At 39.2% G+C, this 19,579-nt stretch overlaps 1 protein-coding gene across 7 annotated transcripts in view; it reads left to right on the forward strand.

The window, feature by feature from the left end:
* The window catches only part of osbpl6 (oxysterol binding protein-like 6), a 135,583-nt gene that overhangs the window by 33,415 nt on the left and 82,589 nt on the right, over positions 1-19,579 (forward strand). For 4 of the 7 annotated variants that reach the window (XM_069935832.1, XM_069935833.1, XM_069935829.1 and 1 more), the window contains exon 2: positions 13,349-13,568. In XM_069935832.1, coding sequence (XP_069791933.1) covers positions 13,467-13,568 — 102 coding nt within the window. In that variant the 5' untranslated portion in view covers positions 13,349-13,466. Of the gene's footprint in view, positions 1-11,614; positions 11,791-13,348; positions 13,569-19,579 lie in introns of those variants that run through there. The other 3 variants (XM_069935828.1, XM_069935834.1, XM_069935835.1) reach the window with 1 other exon arrangement.

Raw genomic sequence — 19,579 nt, forward strand, 5'->3', positions numbered from 1 at the left:
CACAGGGTTATATATATGGAAGGGTGACGTCATAATGTGGGCACCAATATGTCCAGCAGAGTACAGGCTTATATCCAACAGATTTCATAAGGAAATGGGCCAATGACAATTTTTCTCAAACAAAATATTTCAGTAACAATTGGGTCTCGAGCAGTGGTTCTCATCCTTCCCTTCCCACTCACATACCATCTTAAGCAATCCCTTACTAGTCACAGAGCACTGATGACACAGGGATTACTTAAGTAGGATGTGAGTGGAAAGATAAAGGCTGAGAACCACTGCTTTAAGTCCAAAGATAAAATGCAGTTGAAAGGGGGGAAAACAATGGGATGCCTGCAATCCAGGTGTATGATAAATTTAAATGGTAGGGCATTTGTACATAAAATTAAAAGAGTGGGGGCTGCGAAAGAGCGGCTGGTCCATGAAACTGTTTCACCTCAACTTGTTGCATTTTGCATGTAACATCAATTGTAACCTTTCCAACCACAGTTGTGCAAACTCTTGGGAGAGGCGTAAAAATCCCAAGGCAAAAATGAAAGGAAATAGAGTTTGAGAAATGCCTGTCTAATTACTAGACAATCAAACAAAAACACAATGAACTGTGATGGGTTTCAAAGTACCTGTGAAGGGTGTTGGCCTGAATTACGCCTTTTATAGATGCTGCCTCACCTCCTTCAGCAATTTGTGTGTTGCTCCAGTTATCCAGTATTTGCAGCCTCTTTTGTTTTCCTGTGGCTGCAACTTCCTTCTGTAGTAACTCAGTTCCCTTCACCGTTGGGTACTGGTTCCTCACCTGTTAGATCAGCACAGATATCTCTTACATATGCTAGCCCCTTTCCTCCTCCATGATTCACCATTCCACATTAAATAATACGGTAGAACCTAATTCTTTCAGGCCCTTTGGATATGTTCCACATTCAGTATGATTCTCTTCCTCAAAGCCATATACTGTATCAGTTTGGTCCTTGTATTGCTTGATGCCTTATTGAGTCTAGAAATGTATCTGTTCTCCATCAGTGTATTCAGTGATGTGACTTGGTCTCTGCATTTCCCCCTCCCCCCACAGTTCCCCCCCATGGTACTGTATTTCACAAATTCACCACCCTGATATGATTTTTTAAATATTTTATTTTTTCATAAATATGCATATCAAAATGTTCCATTTTTGAAATATATATGTATATAACTTCTGCAAAACAAAACACAACAACCTCTTCCCAATATAAATCTGTACACCATCAGGGCTTACAATTGGGTTTTAAAAAGAAAATCTTCATTGGAGAGGACACTTATATTTTTAACATAATAGCATCTTTTTAAATTTGGGTCTCTATATAGTCCAGATAATGGTTGCCATATTTTTGTCTAAATGCGTCATATTTATTTTTCAATTGTATGTGATTTTTTTTCCACATAGGAATACAATTGTTCATCTCTGTCTTCCATCGTGCTATCTGTAGAGGGGAATTGGACTTTCGAGTAATCACAACAAATTTTTTTTTTGCCACAGCTAAAGCTATTTTTAAGAAATGAAATTTGGAATTTATTTAGTTTATTACTGATTGCAATCAAATTGCCCAAAAAATAAAGCTCCGGGGTGTCTGCAAAGGCCACCCCGTTATCCTTGTTAGTATTTCAGTAAAATACACACGACCACGTAGCATGTACAAACATTCCGATTTCTATCCCACACCTAAAATACATTTCATATATTTCTGATTTTTGATTTATGTAACTCCTGTAGCGTGAGATATAATGGTGTAGGAAATTATATTGCACTAATCCGTATCTTGCATTTATAATTGACATCATGCTATCCAAACACCAATCAGAACAACATCTTTCCATTATCGTGACTCCTAGATCTGACTCCCATCTCTCTCTCTCTCGATTTCTGTAAACCTGGTTTTGCACTTTCATTTTGGAGAGCAAAGTACATTCTAAATATAAATTTAGGTGTGTTCCCCAGCCCAATTGTTCGTTCCTTCTCACTAACTTCAGATTTGGCCAAGTTTGGTCCCCATCTTTCTCTTAAGAATGATCTTAACTGGAGAAAGCAGAAGAATGTCCCATTAGCTACTCCCTACTTATTATCAGCAAATAAACAATTTTATGTTCTTCCTGTCCAACTTTGAAACCCTTAATATCTGATCTCTTCTTATCCATAATCTCTGCCAGAGGTTCAATAGGTAGGATGAATAATGCTAGTGAGAGGGGGCACCTCTGTCTACTCAATTTACTCAAGGGAAAAATAGATGTCATTTGACAATTAGTTATAATTTTAGCTTGTGCCTTATGATAGAGCTTTTATCCAATTTATGAATTTTCTGCCTGTACCAAATTTTTCCCACATTTTTATATATGAAAGTCGGTAGAATGTCTTTTCTGAATCTAAAGAAATAGTAATGTTTGGATTTAACATTCATTTTTGCCAAATGTATTGTGACAGAGTATTCAGAGGTGGTTTGGGAGGAATTGGTTGAGCAGGTTGCACACAAACATGGTAAAACACAGAATTTTTGCAGGACTTTTGCAGGACTTTTGCAGTGCTATTTTGCAGAAAGCAACAAAGTAGCAACATTCAACAGCATGCCTGGGGGAGCATGTGATCTTTGCAGGCAGAGGAGGACAGCTTTGCTCTCAGAGAGGGAGGGAGCAGAGAGAGAAGGAGAGAGACAGAAATTGGTTCCAGAGGAACAAGTTGGCAAACTTTGAAATGCTGCCTGGTCAAAGGAGAAGACTAGCTGTCTGGAAGGTGACCTGAAAGAAAGAGGATCATCTGGAGAACCCTGAAGGGGGCAAGTTTCGTCAGCAAGTCTGATTGAGAAGGAATCAGTTGCGGATGTCCTGGAAAAGGAATCTCTCTCTGAAAACCAGCAAGAACCCTCCTGAGTGGTAACCATTTGCCTGTTAAGCGCCAATGGCTGGTGAACTTCATTAATGCTAATTTTTGTGCATAGTACAAAAATTGCCTGCAACCCGTGAGATTGGACTGTGATTCAAAGAACGTTTCTAATCTTACATACAGATTACACACACCTGCGCTTAGTATTTGACGGGGGATTCATTCGGTTAAGTAAGTTGATAGTAATAAGTTAAAGTTTAATTCTGTTTTCTTGTTTAACTATACTTAAAAACTACTTTTGTTTAAGTACCCCTTTGTGTTGTGCATATCTATTGCTGGTGGTTTTTGGGGTCCTCTGCAACAGTATTCTATTTGAAGAATGACTTCCTTTAACAAATCCCACCTGATCTGGAAGTATTAATTTTGGTAAGTGTTGGCTAGCGCCTTGGCTAGAATATTATAGTCTGCATTCAGAAGTGATATTGGTCCGTATGATGAGATTTTTAATAGGTCTCTACTTTTCTTTGGTAGCACTGTAATTATAGCAGTTGAAAATGTTTCCAGGAGGGTTTGAGTCCACCGCCTGGCCCATCAAAAGAGGCATCAACAGATCTTTAAATTATCTATAGAACTCGGGAAGAAGCCCGTCTTCCATCGGGGAAGACCTAACAAATTGTTAGGTCTGCTTTGTTCGAGAATGAGTGAGTCAGACGCCAGACTGAGTCGAAATCAAGGTTCTTTATTACCGGATTGTAACACTTGCAACTAACAGTGTTAGTTGGAGAAGGCGCATTCTCCTGATATCAGCAAGTGGTGTTTTTTTATACCTCAGGACACATACTTAGTAAATTATCATACCATTACACTGTCCAATGAATAAGCTGTTGCTACCCTTCACTGTTAGTCTGCTGCTCATCAGCTTGTTAGTGCCAAGCTTATCTTGAGTGTACAAGGTCACATCTGCATTCTGTTACTCCTTAGAACTGGGTGACTCCTTCTCCGGTCCCATCTCATGATGTTTTTACCTTACAATTGTTACTATAAAATACCCAGAAACTTTCTCTATTTCTTCCCTTGGAAAAGGTGCAACTAAATCATCTTTTTCTTTCTCTTCTAATTTAGGAAGTTCAACATTTGTTAAAAAAACTCTTCCATTTCATTTTTAGCTCCTGATTCTGATTTATATAGTTTAATATGCTGTTGTCTAAATGTATTTTTTTTCTTTTTTCTTTCTTTGGCTTGGCTTTGCGGACGAAGATTTATGGAGGGGGTAAAAGTCCACGTCAGCTGCAGGCTCGTTTGTGGCTGACGAGTCCGATGCGGGACAGGCAGACACGGTTGCAGCGGCTGCAGGGGAAAATTGGTTGGTTGGGGTTGGGTGTTGGGTTTTTCCTCCTTTGCCTTTTGTCAGTGAGGTGGGCTCTGCGGTCTTCTTCAAAGGAGGTTGCTGCCCGCCGAACTGTGAGGCGCCAAGATGCACGGTTTGAGGCGATATCAGCCCACTGGCGGTGGTCAATGTGGCAGGCACCAAGAGATTTCTTTAGGCAGTCCTTGTACCTTTTCTTTGGTGCACCTCTGTCACGGTGGCCAGTGGAGAGCTCGCCATATAACACGATCTTGGGAAGGCGATGGTCCTCCATTCTGGAGACGTGACCCACCCAGCGCAGCTGGATCTTCAGCAGCGTGGACTCAATGCTGTCGACCTCTGCCATCTCGAGTACTTCGACGTTAAGGATGAAAGCGCTCCAATGGATGTTGAGGATGGAGCGGAGACAACGCTGGTGGAAGCGTTCTAGGAGCCGTAGGTGATGCCGGTAGAGGACCCATGATTCGGAGCCGAACAGGAGTGTGGGTATGACAACGGCTCTGTATACGCTTATCTTTGTGAGGTTTTTCAGTTGGTTGTTTTTCCAGACTCTTTTGTGTAGTCTTCCAAAGGCGCTATTTGCCTTGGCGAGTCTGTTGTCTATCTCATTGTCGATCCTTGCATCTGATGAAATGTTGCAGCCGAGATAGGTAAACTGGTTGACCGTTTTGAGTTTTGTGTGCCCGATTTTTCTAATTATAATTTTTCTAATTATATGCTATTGTATCAGCTTCTGCTTCTATTGCATTTATCGTTCTGGATGACTCCTCTGCTTTTACCTGCCAAGATTACACTTTATGTGCCCATTCTTCTAGCTCATAACATTTTTGTTTAGTTTTTAGTGACATTTTTTCCGTCACAAGATATTTCTTTTCCTTTCTTGTCACTGTAATCCACAAGATTATCCCTCCACCTATACTTCCATGGAATAAAGTTGTGCACTGAAAACAAAGGTGCTTAAAGAAGATTTAAATAATCCTTTTCTGAACCACTTTCAAGGCTTAAATATCTTTTGAGGAACTGAGGTATTCGGATGGGGCTGAACTAAGGCTTTGGACAAGAGGCAGATTGTACTTGCTCTGCATTTAATTTTCCTGAGATCTCTTTTCACTTTTCACCACTTTTGCAACGGCCTTAAAAATGGGTCATGTCGTGAATTAGATGTACTTTTCAAATTTATTATAAGCCTGTCTTTTTCAAGTTTCCATAAAATGTTATCTGTGTATGATGTAACCAAATATGTACATGCTGTAGAGTTCATGACATTGAATGTTGAATTGTCTCATCTCTGGCCTGGGGAAACCAGAGCCCGATTGCTTGGCTGAGCAATTCCATTCAATTTATATTTGCAATCTTAAACTATTGGTGGATTGCCACTTGAGTTCCTCTCATATTCATGTTCTGCTTTATAAAATGTATTGCTAATCTAAAAGCACAGATCATTTACTACTTTGATATTTTATATTGATTAGATACGTAAACACTCCCTGTCTTACTGAGTAAAACACATCTAGGGTGTATTTACAAGTCAACACCTATATGTAATAGCAATTGTTACAGTTCTCACTTGTTGGCGCAGTAAATGGATTTTGAGCTGGCATGATGCCAGTATTGATGCACTTTTAACAAGGGCCTCAGCAGATTCTGTGAGATGCTTGTTTCCAGACAGCAGATATTCTAATTTGGGATAATCTCGCCATTGATTGATTTGGATGTCAGGATTCAAAGATTTTCGAACTTCCAATTACACGAGAGACATCCGCATTCTGGAGTGGGCTATGAGGAATTATCACCATTTCTGTCTAACCTGTAAAGTGATAATAGTAATTTGCACTTTTAAGATCTATGTGTACTTAGCCTAAAGTACAGCTGAATAAATAATAATTCCATATAACCATTCAATTAATGAAGTGGTCAGACGACAGCAGGAATTATAAAGGAAAGAATTAGGTTCAGCCATTAGCTCAAAAAAGTTGATGAATTTTTAATTTCAGAATGTATTTGCATATAGATAAACTCAAAAAAATGTATGTTTTGTAATTAAAAGAAATAATTCTCTGCCATTTGTATATAAAATTTTTAACATTGAATTGCACAAAAATGAATTAAGCAGGCCAGCAGCCCTGAAAATTATCCAGAACTCTCTGATGCATTATTTCAATGACTTTCTCATATTTCTAGCTTCTAGTTGTAGATTTGTTCACTGGGTTAAATGCCTTCATGATAACTACCAAATTAGTACAGGTACATAATCTTTTATCCGAAATTATGAAAACTGAAAGCCGAACACTTTTTCATGGATGTCGTCTGCACACCAAAGCTTGCGTTTGGCGCCAAACGTGACCTGATGCGAGCCACCCTGTCCACTGCCATGTCTCAGTGCTAGTAATTTTATGGTTTATCTTTATCTCACTTCATTTAACAACCCCCATCCAGTGCCTCCACGGCCCCCCACCCCTGTCCCCCGTCGCAGCCACCCTCCTGTCCAGAAACCCTTCTAGTCGGGAGTATCTCCACAATGGGATCACCGGATACAGTAGATGACACCAGCAGATTTAGATTTCAGATTTATTGTCAGAGTACATACATGACATCACGTACAAGCCCGAGATTAATTTTTCTTGCGGCTGCGGCATAATTACCACTAATTGGTAGTGCAAAAAATAAACTGTAAATAATTTAAAAAAATCTATAAACAGATAATGAATGTAAACAAACTGCAATGCAGAGGGGACAAAAGAAAATCCATAAAGTGCACAAGTGACATCCCACTTAAATGGCTGTGCAGTGTCACGGTTAAAGAAGTCGTTTTGCTGTTTCCACTGGGCCACTTTTAACCAGGACATCAGCTGCATTCCCACTGACCACAAGTCATCCCCAGGAATAGGAGAGCCTACCCTCAACAGTACAGGTGTCTAACCTTTTATCTGGGATTCCAAACACTGGCAGTCTCTAAAACCTGACACTTTTTTCAATAGATGACATTACACATAAGTAACATTAATTTCCTGTAATAAATCCTCTATTTTCAGAGGGAGATCCAGCCCTCCCATGCCCTGTCATCCTATCCCCCGTGGGCGCCTTCTCTTACCTTCAATGGAAAGGTGACTCTTGGCCCCCAGCTGTCGGTGGGAGAGAAGCAAGTAGCAGCTGACTCAATGGCTGTCCTCCTTATCCATAATCTCCCACACAGCTGGTGTGGCTCTGCCAGTGCCCTCCGCCACATATTCTCCATTGCCCACGGGTTGATGGCAATGGGGGTGGGTGGGTGCGCCGTGAGTTTTGAAGAAGGACATCTTGGATGATCTCGCATGGAAGACTTGGACCTACTTGCACAAGTGGCTGGTGTGCAGTGGCCACCTCACAGTAAACTAATTCACAAACCGATACCTTCAGAATTGGAGTGAAAGCAAATCATCCTTGATTCCAAGGTTCCGTCTAAGAAGGAAGTGGATGAAATGTTCTCTTTAAATCAAAACCATAAAATGGTGATACAGTTGAATAGAAATATAATAAGCAGCAAATCTCTTTTGTGTATTGATGTAATAGGACAGTAAGAAAATCCTTTGCAAAATCTTATTGATTAGAACTTCATTCAAGCATACTACAAAATGCTAAAACTTTGCTGTGTCCACATTTTTATGACCACCTTCTGATGGATTGCAAATGACTCAGCTTTTCCACAGTTGCTGCGCAAGCTAACTGCGGCAACAGATCCGTCTTCGATGGCCCAGGATGAACTGCATCGTCCAATGTCCTTGAGGAAAAGGGAGCTCAGGAAGCACTGAACACTGCTGAGGTGGTGGTGTTGCCCACAGATTCAACAGTTGGAAATCTATTCATCAGAAACAAATGATAATCAGAAAGTCTTTGGCCTGAATGCTTCCATTCAGTAAGGCTAGAATAGGTATTTTGTCACATTTTTTTTCCAACAGTTGGATAGCCTCATTAGCAAATTATTTTGTGATACTTAGGTGATATTTCTAATGCTGTTTGAAGTTCTCTGCTGTGGGACCTCCTTTTGCAAATCTACTATGAACTGAGCCCTTGTTTCACTGACCAAGAATAATGACTTAACTTAAAATGCTGATCTATTTTGAGACTAAGGTTAACATTTTAGTAGTGATCACGTTTTGGAGCTGTTTTATTTTTGCAACACTTGAACCCTGCTTTATTTAGATTACTCCATGCCTACCCTCATTACATCCAAAATCATTGCTGAATTAACTGTAACATATTATACGCTGCAGAAAGGTTATTTATTTCTAAACCATGGTTGGAATGCAAGGATCCCAGAAGATATATTTATTTTTTTAATGATGATGAGGTCACATGCATAAGATCAATAAAAGCCAACCCCTGTCACTGTTATAAACAAAAGTTCAACATGAAGATCTATAGACATCGAGGTTGAAGTAAAAACACAAAATGCTGAAGTAGCTCAGCGGGTCAAACAGTGACCTTCATGTAGCAAAGGTAAAATACATACCTGACGTTTCAGGCTTGAGCCCTTCATCAAGGCAACTTTGATAAAGGACTGAAGCCCAAAATGTCGGTTCTGTATTTTAACCTTTGTTACATAAAGGTCACTGTTTGACCCGCTGAGCTACTCCAGCATTTTGTGTTTTTACACTGTTATAAATGCTTGTTACCTACTAGGTAGAAGACGCTGATATCTTCAAAACAATTTTTATTAAGAACTATTAATAACATAACACTTCTTAACTTAACTCTAACTTAAACCCACTCAGCGCGCACGCAGGTGTATGTGTGCCAAAACCATTACAGTTCAGGCATAATTCTGAAGCAATGATTTTTAAGTTCAATCAGTTTTGTTTTGAAACTCAGATTCTTTAAACTGCTGCTCAACAGTAATTATGGAGTAGGCGTGAGGGGTCAGACTTCTCAAAACTCAGGAGATTCTTGTAGTTTTCAGAGAATTGTTTCTTCATACAAAGGATTTTGCACTCTTGCATGGAGGTTAGAGCACCTGTGTTTTCGTCCATGATGATTTCACAAACTCGGGTATGAGTCTAATGAAATAACCATTGCAATAGTGAGGATTCAGAACCCAGAATGATCTTGCTTTCTTTTGCCCAGAATTGGGTCAGTCGCAAGTGGCCATTTAAAATGCCACCGCAGAGCTGCTCTCTCCTTTAACCAAGGGAAGCAGCAAAGTGGTCATCCCTTCTGGAGCCACTGTCACTCACAGAATGTTACGGCCTTTCAATACAGGATGGTCAAGCACCTTCTTCTGGTTTCCAATGACTCTGTTTTCATTAAATATGTTCTCTAAAAATATCTAATCATGTGACATGACATCACTGCTGTCTTTGAAGCTACTTCACATTATGTGCTAAAAGCGTATGTCTTTCTCTCTTTGAAATGTTTTACGAGCCAGTGCCTCTGATTAGCAAAAGCCTGATTTGTTTAAACAGGTGCCATTCTAACAACATCGGTAAACAAGCAAGATGCCTTTTGTTTAATGAGATGTCCTCCTTGAACAGCCCTATACTCCAAGATAGTTCAATGGACAAACACTTCTAGTTTTATTGGGGTTGCTTACCAGACTTTGAGACTCCAAAAAATGGTTTCTCTCTGAGTATAATTGTGTGTGTGTGTCTGTGTCCTAACCCACAAAATAACTTTCCTAACAAATATAAAGAATTTTATTTACCTAAAGCTTAATTCCATCACACACTTCTTTGAAACATCTCTTCTTCAAGGAGAGCACCACCTTTTCCCAGTCTTTCATTGTCATGAGGAGTCCTATAACTTGGGGCCTCTTTAGCAATCGACACTAATCCCAGAATATGTGCTTCCTTTCTAAAACGCTAATGATCAGAATTCGATGGGATGCTCCACCTGTAACCAGGCCAATATTTTATAATGATGCATCACATCATCCTTGTGTTTCTAGTCAGTTCCTTTTTTTTTAAGGAAATACAGTATAATTTATGTTTTTTAAACTGTTTTATCAATTATCCCACCTACTGTACATCTAGGTTTTTCTGTTTCTTCACCCTCTATGCAATTATACCATTTTTACTATTTTGTCTTGCCTTGTGGAGAAAGGTTATTTCGTCTTTACAGTCCGAGCATGGTATGAACGACAAATGATTCTTCAAACCAAAATGCACGTTCGCCATGTTAAATTTTAACTACCGCGCCCTTCTATTTCACAAGCCTATCTTGTTACTTTTCATGTCTATCACTATTTCCTGACTTATACTTAGAAAATTAGCATTATTTGTAAATTTTGAAATTGTTGCTTGTGTTGGAAGAAAAGATTTGAGAAGTTGGGATTATTTTCCTGGAATCAATTACGGACCAGGTATGATAGAGGTGTTGAAATAAAATAATAGGAACAAGGTTGCAGGATGGGCCAGAATCCAGAGAGCACAGATTTAAGGTGAAACAATGAAAATAAAAACAAAATTCAAGACCTTAATATTTATCAAGATGGACTCGGTGCCATATTCAAACCCCTTGTTCTTTGCCTTCCTCCAGTCAGAAAAAAAACCAACCGACCATTGGCATTTGTCTAGCTGATATTTTTTGTATTGCTGCCACTATCCTTTCAATTCCATGCTGGTTGGCAAGCTGGTTAAGTGGCATTTAATCAAATGCCTTCCTAAGTTCATGTGTTCCATCAGTTATACGGGCCATCTCAATTTACAAAAAATACTTAATTCAAGTAATCCTTGATGTTAATATTTTTTCATCTAACTGTATCTAAAAGTTTCCTTAACTTTGAGTGTAATCTACTTGGCTACAATTGCTGAATTTATTGTAGCTCCCTATGTTTGAAAAGGTTAATCCATACACCAATTTGGGAACATGGCTCAAATAGAGCTCAAAGAATTATTGAGGTTCTCTATTATTTCAGGGGTGGGAGGGTGTTTAGTTAGGTTTTTCCTAGCTTATTTTTCATTTTTTACTTTCCTTATATAAAATTAACATGTATTCAATCATTCTTTTTATATAATACTTTGATATATGAAAACTGTACTTATGCATCTGTTTATTATAAATAAGATATTAAAAGTGAGGATCTCTATTGTTAACCATACGGTACCTTTGACCTACTACCATCAGGTAGATGGTACAGGAGCATCAAAACCAGGTCTACCAGGCTTCTTCCCACAGGCTGTAAGATTGATGAACGGTATCCTGTCACCTTGATTCCCTTATTAATGAAATGGAGTCATTTATTGCAGAATATTTACCATATACAAATTTATTTTATATTACACTTTGTATATTTGTGATTATTATATGCTGTGTGTGAAATGTGTTTTGTGTGTGTATATAATTGAATTGTGACAGAATATTATATACATTACTATTTTTGAGATGGGTATAAAAGTTTGTTAATTTTTTTTTACTTTTCAACTTAGCTAAAGAGTTGATTGATTTGGTGTTGGCTCGGTCTGATCTTGAGAAACCTTCTGTCAAGTTTCTGCATCTACATTTGATGATTCAGATATTGCTTATTTCATATTTGCAAAAGCCCTGTGATCCACGAGCTTGTGGTCAGTGTGCTGTGCAGTGAACAAAGGAAAACCACACAGAAGCTGTGAGTGAATTGAACCAACCGACTGATTTTACTGGAACTCTCCAAGAGGTCATCAGCACGACCCCCATGATCCTTTGCAGCCACCCCCCCACCAGGACCAATGTGACATCAGCCCAGCGTGAGCCTGCACTTCCGTGATCTGGTTCACTTATGGATCAGTGCAGCCAACTACACGCTTCATTTTGCCTACATGTTTTTGTACAGAATATAGAACATTACAGCACACATTGTTATGCCAACCTGTATTAACCTCCTCAAAAATATAAATCTTCCCTTCCACATAAGCCTCTATTTTTCAGTCATTTGGGTGTCTGCCTCAGTCTTTTAAATATATACCCGCAGAGAAACAGAGCATTGAAACTTGAGATGCTCAAATAGCACAACAATTGAAGCATTGCATCAAAGCAGTTGGTTTGAGCAATTTGCTCAATGTTTTGGTTTAACTATAAACTATAAATGCTTTAAATGTCAGAAAATAGTTATTTTCCAGAAAATAATTTGAGAGTATTTTATCCACATGTATGCAGTGACAAGAGAGAGGAAATGTACATTCATTAAATTTATCCTATGTTAAGAGGCAAAAATGGTAATTTTTACAGTTACCCTTGTAGAATTTTTTTTTAGCTAAAACCTGCAATTTGAGATGAGATGAAGTACCAAAAGAGGCAACCTTCCCTCTCCTTGCCGGTAATTAACATAGAACATTACAGCACAGTACAGGCCTTTCCCCATGTTGTGCCAACTTATATACAGTAGAACTCAGATTATTCAGATTCTCCGAAATCCTCAAATATCTGAATTTTAAAAAAAAATTTGGATAAATGAGGATATCTGAAATAAATCAGAAATCCTCATTCATCCGAAATTTTCTCAGAGCCGAGCTGACTGGGGACTTCGGCCTCCCAGAACAGGTGCTAGTCAAATGCGGATGTGGCTGTGAAACAACCCAAGGAAGTGTAAATATGTTCTGTACAGTTAATCAACCATATTAATTGTGAAATGATGGAGCAACCAAGTGCTGTACTCCACGGCTGGAATTTGATTTTAGTGTAAGTGTAGGTTTTAAAAAAAATCTATTGAAAATTATATTTCTTAATTTTATGTCATCTATACAAATTTATAAGCAAAGCAATTGGTGTGTAAAGTCAGCTTTTAATGTGGTAATTGATGATATTCCTGTAAAATTCCACACATTTGGAAAAAATACTGAACTCAAAATAACTTTTGGGGAAATGCATCAATGGGGAAGAGGCCAATGCTAATCGAACATATTGAACAAATCATTTAATGATGCCTAAATTTAGAAAATATTTCTGTGTTTTGGAGTAATCTTTAGGCCTCACTGCAAAATCCTTTATGTCAAGAAGGGATGAACCATTTAAGTACATTAGGCCGTGTTATTGTGATGGATGAAATGTATTTTGCAAGTACACAATGCATTATGACTTGGATAAAAAAATGATTTTTAAAAATGGTTTCTTATTCATTTTATGGTTAAGTGAAACTGCCTTGACTTTAAATGTCTGCAAAAGTTAATCCATATTTTCTCTGCCTTTAGGTTAAGTGGTGCGCTTGGTCTGTGCTGATGGGAGTAATGTTAGTTAATGCACGAAGAAAAGTTTGAGTGAAGGTCATTGTGCAACGGCAACTTGTGGAAGACACCACTCACCGTAACCATGAACTCTGAAGAGAAATGTACATCACCAGTTCACAAAGTATCAACTCCCACTCACAGGAATGCATCGCCATCTTCGTCCTGTCAAAGAGAGAGCAGACCGGTAAGGAATCATTAATAACTCTGCTGTGTGTCCACCGTTGGGGCTACCAAATTTTTACCGTTGCCTAGTCTGTTTGGAACTAGCCATTAATTTTAAGATTGAGCAACCACTCTGAACTATAGTGGGTGCCAATGTTTCTCGCTCTCAAGATCAATTAGCTTCACGCTGACCTTGGTTGTTGCTTCTGAAACCATTCAATCTGCTGGGAAAAATTATAGGTGGCCAATGGTCCAGGGGATAGCTGGTGTGTACTTTATACCTATAATTTTCCAGTAGCAGAAAAATGTGGACATGTACATGTAAATGTTTAAAAAATTACAATTAATCAAGTCCTCCTTTATATCTCCAATCACTCAGTGATTGGAGATATGCAGGATGACTGAATTAAATGGGATTTTTTTTCTTTCCTTTTCATACAGAGAAAACGTACTTGTTGGCAAAAGAGAAAATGAATCCAAATCTCTGCTTCAAAAGCAGGCAGCTCTGTGTGGAACTGCACCACTTTTGCTTTGAAAGTTCGAGGGTCCTTGGTAAACTCCACAGAGATTGGCCGCAACAGGATCATTTGTCAAATCCACCAGTTGAGCACAAATTTGAGCAGTTTCCCAGGTTTTTCTTCAGTCACCATGAGGAACCTACATTATAACATTACTCCAGGTTAGACCGGGGGTCGGAACAATGAGCTTATTTATTTGAAAGGAGAAAATAATACAGGGAGAAAGATAACTCTTTGCATCTCTGTACCTAAAAACATAATTCTGGAGCAACTCAGCTGGTCAAACGATGCCTTTTATATAGCGAAATACATAACCAACTTTTCAGGCTTGATTCCTTTATCAAGGTGTTTATTTATATGGACACCTGCCTACATTTTTCATTACCTTGATGAAGGGCTCAAGCCCAAAATGTTGGTTATATAAAGTGCACTGTTTGACCAGCTGAGTTTCTCCAGCTTTGTGTTTTTACTTCAACCACGATGTCTACAGACTTTTAAGTTTTACTTCTAACTTTGTATCTTTTCTGGTGTTAGATAAAGGCTTCATTTTGTTTTTCAGTCAGGCTATCTACCTTCACATAGTCAGAACCATGGAATCATAGAGCATTACAGCACTGAAACAGGCCCCTTTTGCCCTTCTAGTCTGTGCCAAACCATTTTTTTTTGTTTAGTCCCACCAACCTGCACCCAGTCCATACATAGTCCTCCATACCTCTCCCATCCATGTACCTGTCCAAATTCTTCTTAAATGTTGAAATTGAGCCTGCCATTCACCACTTCAGCTGGCAGCTCGTTCCACACTTGCACCACTCTCTATGTGAAGAAGCTCCATCTGGTGTTCCCCCTAAACTTTTCCCTTTCACTGTTAACCCATGTCCTCTGGTTTGTATCTCACCTCCCCTCAATGGAAAAAGCTTATCTACATTTATTCTGTCTATCCCCCTCATAATTTTAAATACCTCTATCAAATCTCCTCTCATCTTTCTATGCTTCAAGGAATAAAGTCCTAATCTGTTTAACCTTTCTCTGTAACTCAGTTCCTGAAGTCCAGGCAATATCTTAGTAAATCTCTGCATTCTTTCTCTCTTAATTATATCTTTCCTGTAGTTAGGTAAACAAAACTGCACACAATACTACAAATTTGGCCTCACTAACTTTACCATAACATCCCAGCTCCAATACTGAATACTTTAATTTATGATGCACTTGTTGGCCAAAATGACCTGTTAATTGTATGTCTAAATTTTAAAAATATACAATAAAAAAAAATCAATAAATTAGTGGGCAGAAAACAACAAAAAGTTATTTGAATAGATTGTTATGAAATAACTGACCCCCATTAGCACTACACAGGAACAATAATGAAAGAGTCGCCAGACAGTGATAAAGTCAAAATAAGTCTTTTATTAAACTATTAACCACATAACAGTTCTCACTTAATTCTAAACTTACTTAACTCTAAGCTTAAACCCCACTATGTGCGAATGTAATTGTATAAATGTGTCTGTGTATATATTAAAGTCCAAACGATTTCAGTTTAAACTTGAGTCTGAAAAGTTAGTTTTAAGGCCCAGTATTTTAAAGTCGTGTTGAACTTGAAGGTCTATTAAATGTAGTACAGAAGAGATTATGAAACATCTTCTTTTAAATTGTTGCTTATAGCAGTCTTTGTTAATACTGATTCAGTCCTTGGACTGTTCCAACTCACAAATCCATAAGTAAATGAAGGCCATCATTTTAATAAGGAACTTAGCACACTGTGCATTGTTGAATCTGTATATCACCTGAAGAAACAGGATTTCAGAAAAATATTTAATCTGTACTTCCATCTCTGTGTTGATGTAGACTTGAGCAGGCAAGAAGATTTAAAAAAAAGACATTGTGGTTTAAATAGTGCCAAGAGATTGGTAGTAAGAAATGGTTGAAGGGGTTGGGTTATCTGTGGGGGTAGGGGGTCTGGGCTCTGTACAAGAGCAGAGGGCTGCACTTTGGAGCAGGATATTTTTTAGTTTAATTGTAACAAAGGTAAGGATTTTATTTACATATGCCTGCTCTGAGGAAAGATCTTTAAAGGATAAATGGCTGTTACATTTCTTTTTTCCTATTTATTCTCTTAATCTACATGAAACTGTTTACAAGTTACTGCTCTGTCTAAGCACTGTGGGTACTCGATCATATGTATCTTCCCTTTGGCTCAGTTTCCATTATTTTTTTTTGCTAGAACTCCCCTAAAGTAGCTGTGATTGTTTTGCACTTAAATGTGTTTTTCTCTTGAACGATGAGGTTTGCATCCATGTAATTAGATGCTGGTTATGTTAGGAATAAATCTAAATAGTGCATTCAGGGGCAGGAGGTTGCAAGAAGAACACACAATAATTAAGGGTTGGAAAATAATGTTCAGGACTATATCTGGAAAACTATTTTCGTTGGATCAAGGAAATGTAAATCAGAGTATTTTGATTAATGGGGATATGGGGAGTACAAAATAATGAATACATCATGGTTGACATGGATGGGCCAAAGGGTTTGTTTCCATCCTGTGTGACTCGATGACAAAATAGTCAAGGAGTGTCAAAGAGCTCAATGATTGTAGTGTCCCAAGTTCAATGGCCAAGTAGTCAGAGTTTTACATGGCTGGAGATTCTTGCTTTTCCAACAATATGTTCCATGCTGGTGTCTGCAAACAAGCTGGCTTGGGGAGTGTTTCTCATGTTTGAATCATTCTGAAGATTGAATCTCGTGAAGAATTAAGAAAGAGGGCAGCATAGTCTGAATGTTAGAACTTTGGTTTATTCAGGAAGGAAATTGTATTTATAGTTTTCTCCCTCTGAAGCAGGGGTCACATGCTTTTAGCATGCAAGGCCCCTTTGGGTGCCCTCTTGCCCTCGGTACCCTCTCGAATGCTGGTTGCAATTTCCAGCAGCTAAAGCCCTGTGTGGGTCCTTCAGCCATTGAACCTCTTGCTGGCCTGCTGCCTTGGTCTGCGTCCCTGTAGGATTGGCACCCAAGCTTCTCAGTGAGGAGGGTACTCCTGCTCTGATCCCCTGCGCTGGTTCTGATGATCTCCCAGAGTCTGCAACTCCCTGTGATCTGCTGCCAACCGTGTGTGAAAGTCGGCCCGCACTGAAATTAACAGCAAAATCAATTAAGCATACGACTGTTTAGTCAGCCTTGTTAACGCAGACAGGAATAAAGGGTACAAAGAGTTTAGTAATTTGTTCTCTGCACGGAAGCCCACTCAAACCATATAGAGTATCCATCTCATTTTTATGCACCTTTAAGCAGGGGTCTGTGTGAAATCCTACAAGTTTCACATAAGTTTCACACAGCTGGTATTTCTTGTTTTTACAACAATATGTTCCATTGTAGTGTCTGCAAACAAGCTGACAAAAACAGGTTGTCCTTGGTGTTAGCAGCAAAAGGAGGGTCATGTTCGAAGGCAGTCTCATTCTCACCTATGTTACAAGGCAACAATATTCTCACCCAATTTATTAATCCTTCGTTAAGCATATTTGTTAAACTTATTCTTTCACAGATGGGCACCACCATCCTGGGCGTGGACCTCTGCGGTTTCAAAGTTGTTGGAAAAAAATGGGATGTTTAAAGATGTATGCTTTGTGACCAGGCAATAGGACCCCAAAGATGGGCACTAGGCCCTTCCAAACTGCCGTGTAAAATGGAGTTAACTGGGCAATTTGCCTGGGGTTAGTGCCCCAGTTCCAAGGCAGTTAGAAGGGGTCTGACGCGGTCAACCTTGTTGGAATCCAACTGGGTCCCTGACCTGCCTCAGAGGTAGTCAGGGAACCCAGTTAAACTTACCTAGGTCACGTCCACAGGCGATTTGAAAATGAAAATGGCTGACCCACTTACTCCGGTGACGCTTGCGTGCGTGCGTGCGTCACTGGGCAGCCAGCATCCGAACATCTGGCAGTACTTCCGGTGAGTACGTGATGTGTCATTGCGAGGGGAAGGATTCCCCTTAAATCGCCGGGTTGGTGATTTAATGGGTCGATCCCCTTACAATTTAAAAGGTGCTTCCAGCACCTTTGCCCCAGTAATCGTACCCGGGTCCCAGGAGGGCTACCCAGGGGCTACAATTTAAAAGAGGCTACTGTGTCTTGCTCCCTGCTCTCTCAGGTCCACAACAACATCAGTGCTGCCTTTACAGCAGTTCTGGCAACGCTGCCATTTTTTAAAGATTAAAAATGAAGTTGTTAAAATTCTCTATTCAAGAAGAAGTCACTTCACTTTGATCCTTCACCTGGAGGGGAACAGACAAACTGAACAAGAGTTGGAAGGATTATCATCTCTCATCTCATTGCTGGCCAGACAGTTCGTTACTAATTCAGACATGTACCGGAACTGAAAGGAATTCTGTACCACTCCCAAAAATCCAGCTAGTGTATGTTCTCAGCACAGCTTGCAGCTCTCGGTGTATATTCATTGTTGCATTTATGTGCCCCTCTTTCATAACCATGTGGTTCATGATTCTACTTCTCGTCCATGCATTCAAGGAGGGTCGGCTGTAAAAGACATTTGAAAGAGCAAACTTTTGGCATATTATGCCATGATTCTGAGGTCTCGATTGTTCCCGGGGAGCCGTCCATGCTTCAGCTGAGGTGAAGTTTTAATTTCAGCTGGTAAGCTCCATGCTGTACAACTGAGGCATTATGGGGGAGCAGTTCCCAACGTTGGAAGAAGGAAAAAAACAAGGTAATGTGTGAAAAGGACGAGGAAGAGCTGTAACAAACTCTGCACTCCCATTCTTTCGAACCTCACTCGTTCAGGTACGATAAACATGAACGTAAGCCTTGTCAAAATCACATAGCTCATCTTCCTTCTGCTGCTAAGGAAAGATTAGCATATAATATTGTTGTGCAGTGTAGACCAAATATTTGTCATTGCTACACAGCATTACTCTCAATGACCTCCAACAACCACAAAACTACATTCCTTTTGTAATTTTAAGCAAAATAGGGCTGTCTTTATTGCCTGTAAATAAGGACATTAAGTCCCATGATGCATTGGCATTCAATGAAAGTAATGAATAGTATTAGCTGCAATGGGCAGACAGCAGAAAGTTGGCATTGCTGCTTGCATTAACGAGTGTGCTCTGGATTGTGCAAAGGCAGCTCCACATCTTTTCTACAGGAACTATCCAATTCACCTTGCACTTTCATTGAAATTGATTGATTAAATGTTACATTTATTTATGTCAAGTCAAGTAAATTTATGTGTCTAATACACTCGGCAGTGGATAAACTAAGGTGAACTTTTTTTTCCCCCTTGGAAAATACTGCGTGTGTCCAGACAGAATAATTTCTGAGGAATACACCCACAGATTCTCTCTCATCACTTCAGAAGTGATGGGCAGAAGTCAAGAAACATATTGGAATGTAATTGGGAGTTAGAATTCTTTTATCACTGACATACATTACAACTCCGATTATCTGAAATGGTCGGACCGGGCCTATTTGGGTAAGTGTTTTTTTTTTTGATAACTTGTCATTTAAAA

Source organism: Narcine bancroftii, chromosome 4 (genome assembly GCF_036971445.1).
Source record: "Narcine bancroftii isolate sNarBan1 chromosome 4, sNarBan1.hap1, whole genome shotgun sequence".
NCBI lineage: Eukaryota > Metazoa > Chordata > Chondrichthyes > Torpediniformes > Narcinidae > Narcine > Narcine bancroftii.